We start from the raw sequence: 17,568 nt of genomic DNA, 5'->3' as shown, positions 1-17,568 counted from the left end.
TTAAGAACAACATATAAGAAATTAACATATGACGGAAAAATACTCTCAATGTATATTGTTGAAATGAAGATCTAATATCTGACTTTCAGTGCAAAAGTTTTAGTGTAACAAATAAAAGTTGATGTTTTTATAACAGTGTTTTTTTTTCAGACAATATGTTCACTATTTCATTGCTATTATAAATGTTGAAAATATTGGAATAATTTTCTAGGTTTCACAATAACCAAGAATTAAAACCATCAAGAGACTTTAAAGTAACAACTGAGGGTGGAAAATCGTCTCTCTTTATCACCGAGGTATTTCCAGATGATGCTGGTTTATATACTGTGAAAGCTACCAATAAAGCTGGCCAGGCCTCTACAACTGCTACGTTAAATGTTATTAGTAAGTTTTCAGAAAGTTAAAAAATTATAAAAATTTGTTTATAAAATCCTTAGCTATCAATTTTATAATGCTTTGAAAGTTAGTTTATCATCATAAGTTTCTGATATCATTGCTTATAATGGCTAAACTTTCATTGCTCTTTTTATTTTCTGATGTTATATTTATTGGCACTGATTTGAAATGTGTAAAGTGTAAGCAAGGATTTGAATTTTATTGAGACAAATATAAAATTTTCTCGCTAATCCTTCTTTCATTTTCCTTTTCTTTTTTAAATCAAATTTAGTTTAAATTTTTAAATTATATTTTTAAAAAGTGAACATATTCTTATTAAAACTTCAAATTATAATTTACTCTATTCATAATTTTATCGACTTTCAGGGGCCATTTCTTAATTCTTAAAATATTTATTAATAATATAAAATAATAAAGAATAAATTACTTTTCTCGAGAATTTCTTGTAATTGTTCTTTTTGAGGTAGTTTTTTTTAGGAAGAATACAGTGAACATTTCCCTTAATACAAATATCTTACCTTCTTTGAAATGTAAAATATAAAAAAGGTAGATAAATTCCTGTTCAAATTTCAGACAACAATGTTATTTTAGCGCAATCTGGATAAAAATCTTTCTGTTCGATCATTTTTGAATGAGAAGGTACTTTTACGAAGAAAATAAAACAATTATTTTGTTACATTTACTTCCTTTTGTCGTCTAATAATAAATAAATAAACAGTTTTTGAGAAATGCCATAATTTGCTTCAACATGAATTGGTATATTACAATGTTTGCCTTGCTCAATTTAAAAGCTTCATCATTCAGAGTAATTTATATTATTGTCATGGATTGAATTTTAATCATTTGGTTTTAAGGACATACCTAAAATATTTTTAACTTTATAATTGCTTGCTGCAGACAAGCTTTATTATCTGATGATTCTGAATGGTAAATAAAGAAAAACTCTAAGCTGAATAAAATAAAATTTATCTTTTTTTATATTTTAAATTAATTACTATAAAACGGTTTGTGGAATATTTAGAAACTGAAGAAACAATGAATTTATTTTCTCCTTGCATTTTTATTCTGTCTTCTGATCTTGGTTTCTAGAATATATGTTACACTGTTATTAATTTAGCAGATTAATTAATAGCTGATTTTTCTGCTATATCCTGAGCTTCTACAAATTCTCCCACATAAGCATAGTTCTTTTCTGCTTATTTTTACAAAATGAAATTTGACCTATTATTACAAAACTGAAAAGTAAATGTTATTCTTTGATCTAGAAACTCCAGACTATAATTCAGAGTGAATGTTGAGTTTAAATATTTTTTCGTATCAACAGTAACGTATTCTTATTCTTTTCGCAGGTGAAGTAGAATCTCCAAAACCCGAACCCATTCCTCCAATCTTCATCAAACCTCTTATCTCTCAACTGGTTCCGGAGGGAGAACCGGTCAGGATGGAAGTAGAGGTTATGGCTTGTCCAGACGCCACCTTCACTTGGACATTCAAGAAACGCCCCATCAAATCCTCTCGAGACTTCCAAATCACGAGCGATAATAATAAGTCGGTTCTTCTCATCTGCGAAGCGTTTGCTGACGATTCGGGAGCTTACACATGCAAAGCGCAGAATGAAGCTGGAACAGCTACTACCACTGCAACTTTGACGATTGAAAGTGAGTCGATGGTTTGATTAAAAAGAATGAAAACTTAGCCTTTTTTTTTAACTGTGAGAATCGCTAGAAACAGTTTTCAAGAGAGTTACTATCTGTCTGAAACAATACTTTTATAATGAATAAGAATTAATCTCAAATGAATGAACTGGACATATCAGCGACTTCAAACAAATTATCATAATAAATTGTGGTGTTTTGCCAGGTCCTCCTGAAGATGAAGTGACAGATGCTCCCAAGTTCACAACTCCATTAACGCCTGTCAAAGTAATGGACGGCGAGGAAGCCAAACTCTCTTGTGTTGTAAGTATTCGCCAAGTTCGAGTTCTCTTTTTTCACTCACTCTTGTGAATAGTCGAAGTTATAAGTGCTTTGTTCTAGGTCACTGGTGAGCCCATGCCGAAAGTCACTTGGTTTCACAATAACAGAGAGGTCCGAGAAAATTCAGAAGTTTGGACAACGTATCGCAAAGACGGCTACTGTGAGCTGTTTCTTTCGGAAGTTTTTCCAGAGGACCAGGGTGATTACGTCTGCAAGGCTGTCAACAAAGCGGGAGAGGCCATCACTCGAGCAACTCTTTCCGTTGAATGTACGTTCTCGATTTATGTGGCGGAAAGTTAACAAAACAGCTCTAATAGGCGGACAGGCGGAAGAGTCTAAAACAGCTCGCCCTAATGTGGCGGAAGGGTAACAAAACAGCCGGATAGGCCGGAGTTCTATGAACTCATTTCTTTGCCCACTAATAAAAAGAAAAAAGTTTTATACCAAAACTCACTGTTATAACACTCATTTTCTCACTTCTTATTGAGCACTAAACCCTGTATTTATCTGAAACCAAGTAGAATGTGAACACGGCCCTGTGAATCATAGAAGCACTTTCCAGTTTTTGCTGTTACACCAGAGTCTAATCGCTGTATAGCGTGTAATTTCTCTTCCATAGTCACTACAATTTTCTTTTGGTTATCACCCATTTTGAAATCTTCACTGTGGTACGCTTAAAAAAACATTAAGCGTACCCCAAGAACAGTGCACGAATACTGTACGTACTATGCAGCTATAATCAGGAAGAGCGGCAACAACTGAAGGCCGTTACACACTGACGAAACAGTGAACAACGAGCAGAACGCTGCTCTTTCCTGTCATAACTTTTATTATAATCCTTTTAGTTTACCAAAGGTGCAGTCATCACTATTTGCAGTATGATTTTCTAATAAGTAATCGGGAATTATTATCTTTTTTATATGTATTTTTTTAATATTTGATTCTCATTCTTTTTCCAAAATTGCAGCTTACGAATATGTCCCCGACTCTGAAATAGCTACTCTGAGCATGGACAAGACAACTTCTGCAGATGCCACCCTGCGCAGTCTTTCAGAAGAGTCGAGTGCAGAGGAATTTGTCACCATTCCCGAACTTCCCGAAGAGGAAGTAGCCCCAGATTCACCGGCAAAGAAAACACCTCCTAAACAAGATGTCGGAACGGCACCACAATTTATAGTTCCTCTGAAAGATGTTGAAGCAAAGCCCGGGACTACAATTCGGTTAGTTGATTCTTTTGCACATAATGATTCCACTGCACGTCCCTTTCATATGTAAATGCTTCATTTATTAAGCAGGGGCAAGCTGATAAACTGGCATGCGTACGAAAAATCGAGCAATATCTAGAAACACCAGAAGGACTTTTTTAACGAGAAAAAATTGAAGTATAAAATCTACTTAAGAATGTTTTTAATGCTAATAAATTGAATTAATTCCAAACATTTTGAATTCTTCTTTTTCAGGAATATGTTGATAATGTCTGGCAAACATTTTGAAAATTCCTTTTTTCATTCTTATTTTCACTTTCATAATATTTTTGTGATACTCAACGCTGGAAAACAATTTATTCATTTTTGTTTTGTTTTGTTTTTCTAGAATGCAATGCAAAGTTACTGGAATTCCCAAACCAAAAATAACATGGTATAAGTCAGGTAAAGTACTGAAGCACAATCCTCAGTACCAAATATTTTACGAACCAACCGGGACGTGCAGCCTGACAATAACAAGATGCACGGAGGAAGATACTACTGAATTCAGTTGCGAAGCACAGAATAGAAATGGTGTCGATCTCACCACTTCGAAAGTTACGGTCGCAGGTTGGCATATAAATTTGAAATTTTTAAAGAAGTGTACTTACCTTAAAAAATTATATATCCATTCATTCATTTCTTTTTCTAGCTTCTGTTTCATTCACGATATCGATTTTTTTTTGGTTTCTAGGTTGGCTTCATTATTATTACACAAACACAAAACCATTCATTTTATATTAACTATATAGGTTGTTTTATTATCACATGCATTTATGTTTCAAATACCGAATTTTGCTACAGGTCTGATCGCTTTATATACTCATATATAAATATTATTTTATGCAGATTATAGTAGTTATATGAATATTATTTACTTTTAAAACGATATTGCATTTCGTTTTAATTTTACTTGTTTGTTTCTAAATGTTTCTACAGAATACAAACCTAGGAAACCCGATTGGGCTGTGGAGATGGAAGCTAAACAAAAAATTGAAGGTGAAGGTTTATTATTTTATTTCATTTTCTCGTTGTACTCTCATGCTGCTCATGTTTAACACTTAAGTGCTTCAGGTAATGCTTCGAATGGCAAATAATTTCAGTTGTTGCTTTTTTTGTGTGTGAAGACGTTTTTTGTGTGTGAACAACGTTTGAATATTAAATTATTACATTCATTTTTTATGAAACATATGTCACTCTGCTTGATAACCTTAATAATATGCAAAAGTCAATACTTTCACAGTCTACTTACCTATTGTACTTATTTTAATATGATTCGGATAAAATGACAAATTCAGATATCAGAAGAAAAAAAAGATGACTCAGAAATATTAGATTTGTCTAACAAATATAGTATTCATTATAATCAAGTAATATTGCTCATTCTAGAATGTTTTTAATATTGATGCAATATGTTTTATAGAGCTGTCTAGAAATGATGCATTCTTTTAAAAAAATTTCTCAAGTAGTATTAGCAAAATAACATTGCAAAGTCGTAATAGTTGTTTAGTGTAAATAATACTATGCTTTGTTTAAAAAAATTTTTTTTCTGTGTACTAGACATTGTTCTTTAATATTAAATCTTAGAACTGGTGATATTGAATGTATGATCCTTTTGTGACTTTTCTATACAAATATTATTAATTTATGTAGGAGTGTTTTATTTTATTATAATTCTTTCCTATTTAGCAAATAAAATTATTTGGTCTTACAATTTTAGTGTCTTTTTATTTTCATTACTCGGTTGCAATTTCGTTTACCACTGAAGTTAAATTTCCTATTTTACTATCGCAGCTATTTTTAATTTACTGAATTTTTTGAAAGTGCTTTATTATTAATAATAAAATATTATAGCATCTTTATGAAATCAAATATTATTAATTAATTAGTAAATTACATAATATTTTAGTCATGAAATTTAAAAATATTTTTATCACAATATTCTCTTTGTAATACAATTCAAGCAAACAAACATGCTGCTTCATTTTGCAGATGAAAGACCTAAATCTCCTAAATTTGAAAAAGTTCTTGAAGATATATTTGTGAAAACACCGGGTAAAAAAACCACCTTGGAGTGCATCATTAAAGGCGTCCCAGAACCAGAAGTTACATGGTATCACAATGAAAAAGCCGTGGACGTTACAACTGGATACTATTTGGTGACTCGTGAAGGAAATCGATCTATTTTAATCATTTTGAAAGTCACAAAGGAGACAGAGGGAAAATACACCTGCAAAGCTGTCAACGAATTGGGAGAGGCAATCTCAACAGCTTACCTCTATGTTGGGGGTATGTATGCAAGTTTTTAAATCTGGCTGAGGTAACTTGAGTGGAAAGTAAAAGGCAGGAAAGAGTTTTGTTTTGCAATTATAATATCATTTCAGGAAGCATCAGACATCATTTTTACAAAACATTCTTCGCTTTTCTTACATAAATTATTTTACACAAATTTTAATAACCGCCAAAGGAAATTTCTTTAGTACTATGTGCAAATACACAGGTGCTTATTAAAAATAAGCACAAATTAAGAATAATTTTTATTATACTAAATACTTGATTTATAAAGCCGGATAAAAAGTTACTAGAAATTTCAGTTTTGATCGATGAAGAAAGTTATTGGATGTAGGATTTCTGAATACATTGTCTATATCAATTTTAATAAGGCTTATTTATTTTTAATAGCGCTTACATAAACACATATCAGTTATCATCAATCTAGATTTTCCTCACATCATATTATAAGACACATACTGTCCAATCTGCTTCATATTTTAAGACAGGAATCTGTATAATCTGCATCATAGTTTTTGCATCAACAAATTACATATGCTAAAATTGTAATATAAAACAAGTTTATATTATAATGTCTATCGCAGTGAAAGTTTTCTGTGATACCAAGAATTATTAAAAATATTTGATAATTTCAAGCGATGAATTACTGAATAAAATAATAAATATATTCAAAAACAAAGCCCAAACATAACGTCTACCATGAATAAAGTTTAAATTTAAAATCAAGGCAATACTATCATTCAGAAATTCTGTTTATTTTTACTAAAAATTTATTTTTAAAAATTTTAGAATGAATCTTAAATTAGAAATGTGGAATATTATGAATGAAAAATCCTTTCTTTTCTACATTCGCATAAGGTATTTATTAAAAATCAAAACATTGTAGTATTGACAAAATTAAATTTTAGTTTTCTAAAAAGAGTTAAATTTAAAGTTAGTTATTATTATAAGCATTTTTTTTTATTAAAGAATGAGAAAATCGCAATGATTTTACATAATATTTTAAGATTTTTGATATTTTTATGGAAATGAAATAAAATTTTAAACAATATTCTCTACTTGTAGTAACTAAAGAAGAACACGAAGCAGAAATTCGAGAGAAGGAAAAGAAGCCTAAAAGGCCCACAGTTAAAAAAGCGGTTGAGAAGATAGCTCCACTGCAGCGTACCAGAGAACTGAGACCGACCAAAAGCGTCGAAGAACAGGCAGAGACATCTCTCTGGACACAAGAGCACATTTTAGTGCAACAGGTCACTCCTCAAGAACAGCCTTCAGAAGCCGTGCCTTCTCCAAGACCACAACCGGAAAAAGCCGAGGTAATGAAAAGTATCGATGTTCGTGATCATTCTGTAAGTATAAAACAGGTCCCCATTGAAGATATCCCTGAACAGGTGTCTTTACAGAGAGATGTTAAATCGTATCAGTCTGTGACTATGAGAGCAGAACAAGTGAAAACTCAGAGTACGATGATTTCACAAATAAGACCCATGAGAGGGTTCCAGCAACAAGATATTTCCATGCAAACTGTTTCTAAGCAAGGAATTCAGCAAATCTCTCAGCATACAGAAACTATTATAAGGGAGAGGACAGAGCCAGAGGATATTAAAGGAATAGAAGTGACTCTTTTACCTAGAGAAGGGAAACAAGAAATTACTTTTGATAGCCGAATGTATCCAAAGCAGCCCAGAGAAAGGGAAACTATCGTAATGGACACGCGACAGAAACCACAAGATGTTACTTCTTTTGGTTCATCCATGACTGTTTCGTATAGCCAGCAAAGGACAATAGTGTCACAGCAACCTCAACCACAACAACCTCTTTTAATGTCTCAGCCTGAAATGCCAAGCATCACTCCAGGCATACAAACTTTGAGAAAAGAGCAAGCTAAGCAAATTGTCGAGAAAAAAATCGAGGAAGCAATGCAAAAAGATAAGCCACAAGTTGTTGAAATTACTGCTTTGCCTTTGAAACCAAAACAGGAAATTATATATGAAAGTAAGTTAGTTCCAAAACCAGTTTCTGAAAGAGAATCTGTAGTTGTTGGTGTATCTAAAAAAGGAGAGGAAGTTTTTCAGCTTGAGGAGCAGACAACACAACAAGAACAAACATTCTATGATTCAACATCTATGCTAACATTGAAGCAACAACAACGGCAGCAAAAAATATTCCCAAAACCATATGAACCACAGATGCCTCTACCAGAAGCACCAAAAATCGTGTCTGATGTACAAACTTGGAGAAAAGAAATTGCTAAGCAAACAGTAGAAAAGAAACTTGAAGAAACAATGACGAAAGAACCAATAATTGAAATCACTGCTTTGCCAATGAAGCCTAAACAAGCGATAACATATGAAAGCAAAGAAATTCCTAAAACAAAAAGGGAAAGAGAACAAGTCGTAGTTGATGTGCATAAGAAACCTGAAGAAGTGGTTACTACGTCTGAGTTAACTTTTAAACCTCAACCAAAGGAGAAGGAAGAGCCCAAAAGGCATGAACCAAAACTGGCTAAGCCAGTTGAACCACAATTTAAAAAACCAGAAATGGAAATTGATTTTACAACCAAAGAAAAGAAAGAAATTGCGAAACAAGTAATAAGCGACCGTTTGACTAAAGTTGATCACACCCAGGAAGAAGATTATGTGGTTGAAATAACTGCATATCAACATAAGCCCAAGCAAGAAATCACTCTTGAAAGTATCGAAAAACCCGAACCGATTAGATTCAAAGAAACAACTATCATGCAGAAACCAACACCAGAAATTCAAAAAGTAACAGACACAAGTGTTTCATCTTCCACTACACTTATAACGACACAGAAATTTAAGAAACCAACAGAAATTAAGGAATTTACGCCAAAACCAGAGGTTCAGCAACCAGAATATGAATCAGATTTTGATATAATCACCAAAAGTAAACCTAAAGCAAGAGAAACCATTGTTAAAAAATTAAGTAAAACTGTAAAAGACGAAGAAGAACAGATTGAAATTATACCTGGTGTATATAAACCAAAACAAGAAATCACTCTTGAAAGTATTGAAAAACCTGAAACGGTTAGATTCAAAGAAACAACTGTCATGCATAAACCTACGCCAGAAATTCAAAAAGTAACAGACACAACTGTTTCATCTTCCACTACACTTGTAACGACACAGATAATCAAGAAACCGACTTTAATTGAAGAAGTGAAGCCAAAACCAGAACAGCAGCAACCAGAATATAAATCAGATTTTGATGTAGTCACCAAAGGTAAGCCTAAAGCAAGGGAAACCATTGTTAAAAAATTAAGTAAAACAGTAAAAGATGAAGAAAAGCAGATTGAAATTATACCTGGTGAATATAAACCAAAAAAAGAAATTACTTTCGAAAGCATTGAAACTCCAAAAGTAACCAAACACAAGGAAACAATCGTTGTTCATAAAACTACTTCAGTTCCAGAAGAATTGCCGAAAGAAGAAGATATCCCGAAGAAACCATCATTTGAAATTATTAAGCATGATAAAAAAGTTGCGAAAATAATTGGACCCAAACCGTTTCAAACTACACCAGTAGAATTATCTTCAACAGATACTAAACCAATGCAAGCTGTTGTGTCGCAAACAATCACACAGTCTACAGTAATTTCACAAGCATCACAAATAGTTCAAAAGGAAACTCATATTGTGCAGTCTACCTTTGAGACTAAAGAGACAAAGCCACAAACATCCCAGGTTGGTTTACAACAAGTGACTTTCGACAAAAAGAAACCTGAAGAAATCAAGCCTGAATTTGTGGATTACAAATTGAAAAAATTGACTTTTGGTCAAGAACCTAAAACATCACAGGCTGAAATATCAGACTTTACTCAAGTACGGTTACAACAAATTACATTAGAACAGCGAAAACCTGAAGAAATCAAACCAGAATTTGTGGATTATTCCCTAAAAAAGTTTACTGTAGATGAACATCCTAGAACTTCACAAGCAGAAATATCAGACGTGCAGAAATTAAAGCCCAAAAAAGTAGTAAGTGAAGAAAAGGTTGTGGAAGATCAAACACACATTACAACAACAAAATTTGGCCTGAAGAAAACTGATAAAAGTTTCATAAAACCCAAAAAACTTGAAGAACAACCAGTTGCAATCTTGAAACCTAAAGATATTTCCATAAAAACCACAACGACTCAAGTCATTGAAACAACTACAATGAAAAAAGATGGGCCAAAGAAAGTCGACGACAAAATTGAAATCGAGGTTTCTTCTTTGAAACCTAAACAAGAAATAACTTTGGAATCGATTGAGAAGCCTACAGTTTCTTCTGAGAGTAAAAAGATAGTATATGAAGATATTTCGCATACTGTTAAAACAGCTGAAATGATTAAATTGCAGCCTTCAAAGTTTGAGAAGAAAGAAATTGTCCCAGAACGACCACTCTTTGCTCAGATACAACTCCAACCCGCTAGAATAGAAAAAAGAAAACCAGAAGAATTTAAACCTGAATTTGTGGATTATCAATTGAAAAGCTTCACTCTTGAGGAACTTCCTAGGCCTCTTCAGGCACAAATATCAGAGTTACCTAAAGTACATTTGCAACCTGCTAAGATAGAGAAGAGGAAACCAGAAGAAATTAAACCAGAATTTATCGATTACAATCTGAAAAGTTTTACTCTTGCAGAACACCCTAAACCTCTTCAAGCACAAATATCAGAACTGCCTAAAGTACAACTTCAACCTACTAAAATAGAAAAGAGAAAACCAGAAGAAATTAAACCGGAATTTATCGATTACAATTTAAAAAGTTACACTTTACAAGATTTGCCTAAGCCACTTCAAGCAGAAGTTTCAGATTTACCTAAAGTTCAACTTCAGCCATCTAGGATAGAGAAGAGAAAGCCTGAAGATATCAAACCTGAATTTGTTGATTACAAACTGAAAAGCTTTACTTTACAAGAAATGCCTAAACCTCTTCAAGCACAAGTATCTGATATATCAAAATTGAAGCCTAAAAAAGTAGTACAAAAGGAAGTAAAAAAAGAAGAAACAGTTGTCACATCTTCAACTACGATTGGAATGAAAAAACCCGAGAGACCATCTGAAAAAGAAACGAAGCCTCAAGAAACAACAATTACTAAAGAAGTATGTCAAGAAGATGTGTCTTTTGATTTAATTACCAAGAGAACAGAAACTCAAGTAGAGAAGATCCAGAAATTAAAGGAAGAAAAGACAGTTGATCAAAAGATAGAAATTGATGTGTCTTCTCAGAAAGGTAAGCAGGAGATTGTTACGAAATCTTTTAAAACGCCTAAATCCTCTACAACTTTGAAAGTTGAGAAAAGACAATTAAAGGTCAAACGGGTCAAAGATGAAGAAGAAGAAGAGGAGGAAACTCCTGTTGTCAGTACTGTTACTATGTTGGAATATAAACCACAAAAAGTAGTCACAATCGAGAAAAAACCTGAAAAGGCCATAGTTCAGGAAATAGAATTTATTGATAAAACTCAATTTAAACCTGAAATAACACTAAAAAGTGAAGCAAAAATTAAACCAGAAGTAGTAAGTAGGCAAGAAATTCAAACAGAATTTGAAATATCTTCCAGGCGTAGAATTTTTGAAGACGAAAAAGTAATTGAAGTTAAAAAGATTGAATTTACTCCATTGCAACCTCAAATACATGAAAGAACTATCCATGTATCTTCAACAGCTGTAGAAACACCAGAAATTGATGTGACGCAAATCAAGAAACAAGAAATTATTGTAGAAAGTAAAGAAAGACCTAGAATGCAAACCGAAAAGGAATTTGATATATCTACATCAGAAAGAGCTACAGCGAAAATTACGATGGACAAAAAGGTTTCTAAAACTGCTAAAGTGACTAAAGAAGCGAAAATTACAAAAGATTCAGAACAAGAAATTCAATTATCTACAAAAAAGATGGGAAAATCTAAAATGGAAATAAAACAAGTAATCGAAGCTGAAGAAACAGAAAAATCATCTAAGCGTTTTATTATCCCTGAAAAAGCTCATGTTGAAGAAATCTCTAGCACTACTGAAGAAGTGACAAGCATTATTAAACCTCGTGTCAAAAAAGAAGAAGCAATTTACAAGATGTCTCCTCGTCAATCTCTTATTATTTCTGAAGTAAGAGATGAACAAAGTCCAACTGAAATCATTGTTTCAAAACCCAAAGATGTCCATGCAATTGTTAATTATCGTGTTCAAGAACCTCTTGATGTAGGAGCTGTATTGCCTGAAGAAAAGCCTAAAGAATTCTTACCTGGAACAGTACCAGGACAGGTTAAAGCGAAAACTACAATAAAAACAAAGGAATCAATTTCAGTATCTCAAGTTCGCACAGAAATGACATCCACAGAATTGCATTTGGAAGAAACACCGAGTGAAAAACAGGCTGCTTTAGATATGACTTCAAGAGAAACATTTCAGGTATCTCAAGTATTACCTGAAGAAAGGCCTGGTAGCTTTGCACCTGGAAAATTGCCTGGAGAAGTTCAAGCAGGTGTTCAATGGACTACAAATAAATCTCTTACCGTATCTGAAACTTCAGTACAACAAGCAGCATCCCTTTTACCAGAAGCAATAAAACCATCTTCTGAAAAAGCCCACGTAGATGTTTCAAAACAAGAGTATATTCAAGTAAGTCAAACTACGTTTGAAGAAAAACCTGGCCAATTTGCTCCTGGTAAACTGCCTGGTGAAGTTCAAGCTGGTATAAAATTAACAACAACAGAATCAATTTCTGTATCGGAAATATCGACAGAACAAAAGTCTGAAGATCTTCTATTGCAAAAGAAGCCTGCAAAAGTCCAAGCGCAGCTTGAAATTTCTCAACAAGAATCAGTGGAAGTATCTCAGGCTGTCACTGAAGAAGCCCCTGGAAAATTTGCTGCTGGTAAATTACCAGGTGAAGTTCAGGCAGGTATTAAGTGGACTACCAACAAACCTTTATCTATTTCTGAAGTATCCACGGTACAAAGTTCAGAATCATTAAGTAAAGAAGAAAAGCCGCTGGAAGCTCAAGCTAAATTAGGACTTTCACAGTTAGAATCGCTGGAGATTTTACAGACTTTAACTAGTGAAAAACATGGACAATTCGAAGCAGGTAGACTACCAGGCGAAGTACAAGCTGGAGTGAAAATAACCACAAAGGAATCGTTAGAAGTATCTCAAACGTTATCAGAAGAAAAACCTGGGCATTTTGCCGCCGGTAAATTGCCAGGTGAAATTCAAGCAGATGTCAGATGGACAACTAAAAAGCCTCTCTCTGTGATGGAAGTAGCCGCTGAGCAGCATTCAGAAAAACTGGAAGAATCAAAGCGTCCTCTTGAAATGCAGGCTTTAGTGGAAGTAACTCAACAAGAACCAATACAAATTTCAGAAATGATGCCTGATGAGAAACCTGAGCATTTCCCTGCTGGTAAATTACCTGGAGAAATGCATGCTGGTATAAAAATAACTACCAAGGAATCTTTATCAGTTTCGGAAGTTTCTACTGAACAAATGTCAGAAATACTACCATCTGAAAAGAAACCCGTATCAGCTCAAGCACATTTTGATTTATCTCAACAAGAATCTGTCCAAGTATCTGAAATGCTTCCTGAAGAGAAACCTGGACAATTCGCTGCTGGAAGGCACCCTGGTGAACTTCAGGCTGGAGTCAAATTCGTAACTAAAAAGCCCCTTTCGATATCAGAAGTAGAAATACAGCATAAATCAGAAGAAATTGAAGTTCAAAAGAAACCTTCTGAAGTAAAAGCGACTGTTGGTGTATCGCAATTAGAGTCTTTGGAAGTACTACATGCCTTAGCAGAAGAAAAACCGGGAGAGTTTAGTGCTGGGAGACTTCCAGGTGAAGTTCAAGCAGGAATTAAATGGACAACTAAAAGTTCTGTTTCAGTTTCTGAAGTTTCTACGGAACAAAGTTCTGAAGATTTGCCATCTTCAAAGAAACCTACTGAAGTTCATGCATATTTTGGGATCTCTCAACAAGAAGGATTAGAAATATCTCAAACATTAGCTGAAGAAAAGCCTGGTCAGTTTGCTCCGGGTAAATTACCTGGTGAAGTTAAAGCTGGAATTAAATTACCTATAAAAGAATCGTTATCAGTTTTAGAGATAGCAACTCAGCAAGAGTCTGGTGATTTAGCAGATCAAAAGAAACCTGCTACTGAATCAGCAGTTATTGGAGTTTCTCACCAAGAATCTGTTCAAGTATCACAGCCCGCATTAGAAGAACAACCTGGACAGTTCGAAGCAGGAAGATTACCCGGAGAAATACAAGCTGGAGTAAAATTAACCACAGAATCTCATGTTTCCGTTCTTGAAGTATCTACTCATCAAGAATCCGAGCAGCTAGAATTGAGAAAGAAACCTACTTCTGTAACAGCTTTAGTTGATATTCCCTTCCAAGAGAGTATTGAGGTTCAACAAACAACTGCAGAAGAGTTACCTGAAAAATTTGCTGCTGGTAAATTACCCGGTGAAGTTCAATTAGATGTCAAATGGACCACAAAGAAACCATTAACTATTTTAGAAACATCATCTCAGCAGACGGCTGAAAGTTTAGAGCCTGATAAAAAGCCATTACAGGTGCAAGCGCTGGTTGGAATTCCACATCAAGAAAGTGTTGAAGTATCGCAAACCTTAGCTGAAGAAAGACCTGGCCAATTTGCTCCTGGTAAATTGCCAGGAGAAGTGCAGGCTGGAATAAAATTTACTACTAAAAAACCTCTATCAGTTTCTGAAGTATCTGTAGAACAAACTCCTGAACAATTAATTGAAAAACCAAAACCTTCAGGAATACAGGCATCTGTAGAGCTTGCTCACTTGGAAAGCGTGCAAGTTTCTCACACTCTTTCAGAAGAAAGACCAGGGCAATTTGCACCCGGTAGACTCCCTGGAGAAGTTCAGGCTGATATTAAGTTCACGACTAAAAAGCCATTGACTGTTTCAGAAATTTCAAGCGAACAAACTCCATCTGATATTGTAATAGAGAAACCACAAGAAACAAAGGCTGGGGTGGAATTAATGCTAAAAGAAACTGTTGCAATTTCAGAAGTTCTTTCAGAGCTGAAGCCTGATGAATTTGAATCGAAAAAATTACCATCTGGAGTAAATGCCGAAAGCAGATTTGTTGCCAAACAAACAGTTTCAGTTGAAGAAGTTGTTTCTGAATTAACTACTGGCGATCTGAAAGCCATGAAAGCACCAATTACTAAGAAGTTGGAGTTTGAAGTTATGAGTACCGATTCTATATGTGTGTCCGAAACAGTTGTGGGTGATCAGCCAAAAGATCTTGTGCACAAAAAGCTACCTGCTGGTGAGACAGCTGATGTTAATATTCCTTGCTTAGAATCAGTTGCAGTTTCAGAAATTACTTCTGCAGATTTCCCATCTGAATTGAGTTTAGCCAAAAAACCTGCAGAGTTCACTGCGCTAGCAAACTTTTTGCCGAAAGATTCTTTAGACGTATCAGAGGTGACAACTGGAACCACAGCTGCTGAGCTTGTACCAGATAAATCACCAGAAAGTGCATCTGCATTTGTAAGTTACACACAGAAACAATCATTTACAATACAAGAAACTAGTGCAGAAGAAACTTTCGATGAATTACCTGAAGATCAAAAGCCTGTAGAGAAAAAGGCACAGTTTGCTCTGGCAAAGAATACTCATATCAATGTCTCACAAATATTTTCAGAAACGCACACTGAAGAATTATTGGTTGAGAAATTACCCAAAAGTAAGAAAGCTAATATGTCATTAACAGCCATTGAACATGTTTCAGTATCAGAGATTACTCCAGAGACCAAAACTGAAGAACTGAGCGCTGCAGAAAAAGCCATTACTGGAGTTGCTAAAGTGGCTTTATCACCTCATGAAACCTTTATTGTGTCCGAAGTGATTGAGGAAAATAGAGCTGCATCGTTAGAACGAGATCAGTTACCAGCAGAAACAAGTGCCAAAGTAAAATTCATTCCAGAAGAGCATGTTGCCGTATCTGATGTAGAAACACAATCCATTACTGCTGAACTTGTGGAGGATAAAAAACCGGAAGGCCAACAGGTAAGATGAGGTTTGAATGACCTCGAGCTTCACAATGGATGACTGTGTGACTGCTGTAACTCGAGCTTCTTTTAACGCAAATCTAACCATGAAGATTGGACAATAAAGTCACTGATCCTGCTGCTAATGATTCAAACGCTTGCTCTATTGTGAAATAATGCATTAATTTTTATGTCATTTTATATAATTCACTGACTCAGCTTTTTAACACTGTAGGCCTCTAACTCATTACTACTATATAAAATTGTGTTTAGCACTAATGTACTCTTTATTTTCAGCTCCATTGAATTGTTTTATGTGGAATTTTATGTGCTATAATATACATATTATCTTTCATATCTTAATATTTATTAATCAGTAACGATAAGAGGCTTCTTTTTGATATTTATTTTGGTTGAAATATTTGTTATTATAACCTATTTTTAAATACAACTAATATGTAGAATATCTAGACAATAGACTCGGTTTTCTTTCAAATTCAATCTCCTATCAATTGATTTTTCTAGACTTCTATTACCCCTTCAGGAACTGAAGAAAAAAAAATTATTTTCGACTATAATTTATAGCATGTAACTTTAGATGCTCTTTATACTATTTGAAAATTTAATGAAATTAATTAAGAAAATGAAGCTATCATTCAGATCGAATTTTTCACATTAGATATGTTTCATTAGTGATAATTCGTAAAATCAAACATTAAACAACGATACAACTAAAAAAAAAAGTGATGCGGCTACCTTAGACAACTAGACCTTTTTCTCTAGTAATGTATTTCAAAGAGGTTTCCTTTCCATCAATTTTTCGATATTTATGCTTACAAAATATATTTTAGGGACCTTATTTGATGGGCTTTTATCTTATTGTATACAAATGATCTTTCGGGAAAGTATTCATTCTGATCTCCCGAATGCCTTTAATAGTATTTCTTAACTACACGCAATCGTCTCTTATTCTTTGATATTCAACAATAATGAAACTGTTTGCTACAACGAGTAATCTACATGAACTTAGCATTTTCCTCGCAACCTTTTTGTGGGTTTATGAAATTACTTTAGAACGAGTCTATTGTAAAGATTTTTACTGTGAAATCTAACTTATATTTGTGTATCATGATTTTAATATCCTAGTCATTTTTAACTCGTCCTTTATGTAACTAATTTATGTTGATTTTTATTCAATTTGATCAATTCTTAATTGAATTATTTCTTTAAAACCTTCTTTTAGTTAATAAAAGATAAGAACTAAAGAAAAGATAAGGCAAATGTATTATGCAACATTTCTTAATTCTAAATTTTGCATTTTCATATTTTTGTTATATATTATAATATCTTAAAACTGAGATTAAAAATGTATAGCATTCTTGAAATTGAATTGAATCATGATGAGAATTATTTTCCATAATTGAAATAGAAATCATGGAAATTCTATCATGTAGAAAAATAATTATCTTTAGTAAATATTTGAATTCAACAAATGGTTTTTTTAAAAAATCTATCGTAATAGAAAAAATATGTTATCGTAATATGTGTGCAGAAATCATTCTCTTTTTTTTCTGTCATAGAAGCGAACTTCCAGCATTTATCATTTCACCTAATGCTTCTAATTAAC

The 17,568-nt window shown here is 33.5% G+C and overlaps 1 protein-coding gene across 1 annotated transcript in view; it reads left to right on the top strand.

Annotated features, from left to right (window-relative positions):
- The window catches only part of LOC129962354 (titin-like), a 308,547-nt gene that overhangs the window by 214,941 nt on the left and 76,038 nt on the right, over positions 1-17,568 (top strand). Inside the window, 9 exon segments of the mRNA XM_056076101.1 lie at positions 212-384; positions 1,746-2,054; positions 2,257-2,354; positions 2,433-2,640; positions 3,340-3,592; positions 3,966-4,186; positions 4,556-4,615; positions 5,609-5,905; positions 6,974-15,960. Coding sequence (XP_055932076.1) covers positions 212-384; positions 1,746-2,054; positions 2,257-2,354; positions 2,433-2,640; positions 3,340-3,592; positions 3,966-4,186; positions 4,556-4,615; positions 5,609-5,905; positions 6,974-15,960 — 10,606 coding nt within the window.

The sequence above is a fragment of the Argiope bruennichi genome, chromosome 2, assembly GCF_947563725.1.
Source record: "Argiope bruennichi chromosome 2, qqArgBrue1.1, whole genome shotgun sequence".
NCBI lineage: Eukaryota > Metazoa > Arthropoda > Arachnida > Araneae > Araneidae > Argiope > Argiope bruennichi.
This window is presented reverse-complemented; position numbering and strand designations above follow the sequence as displayed.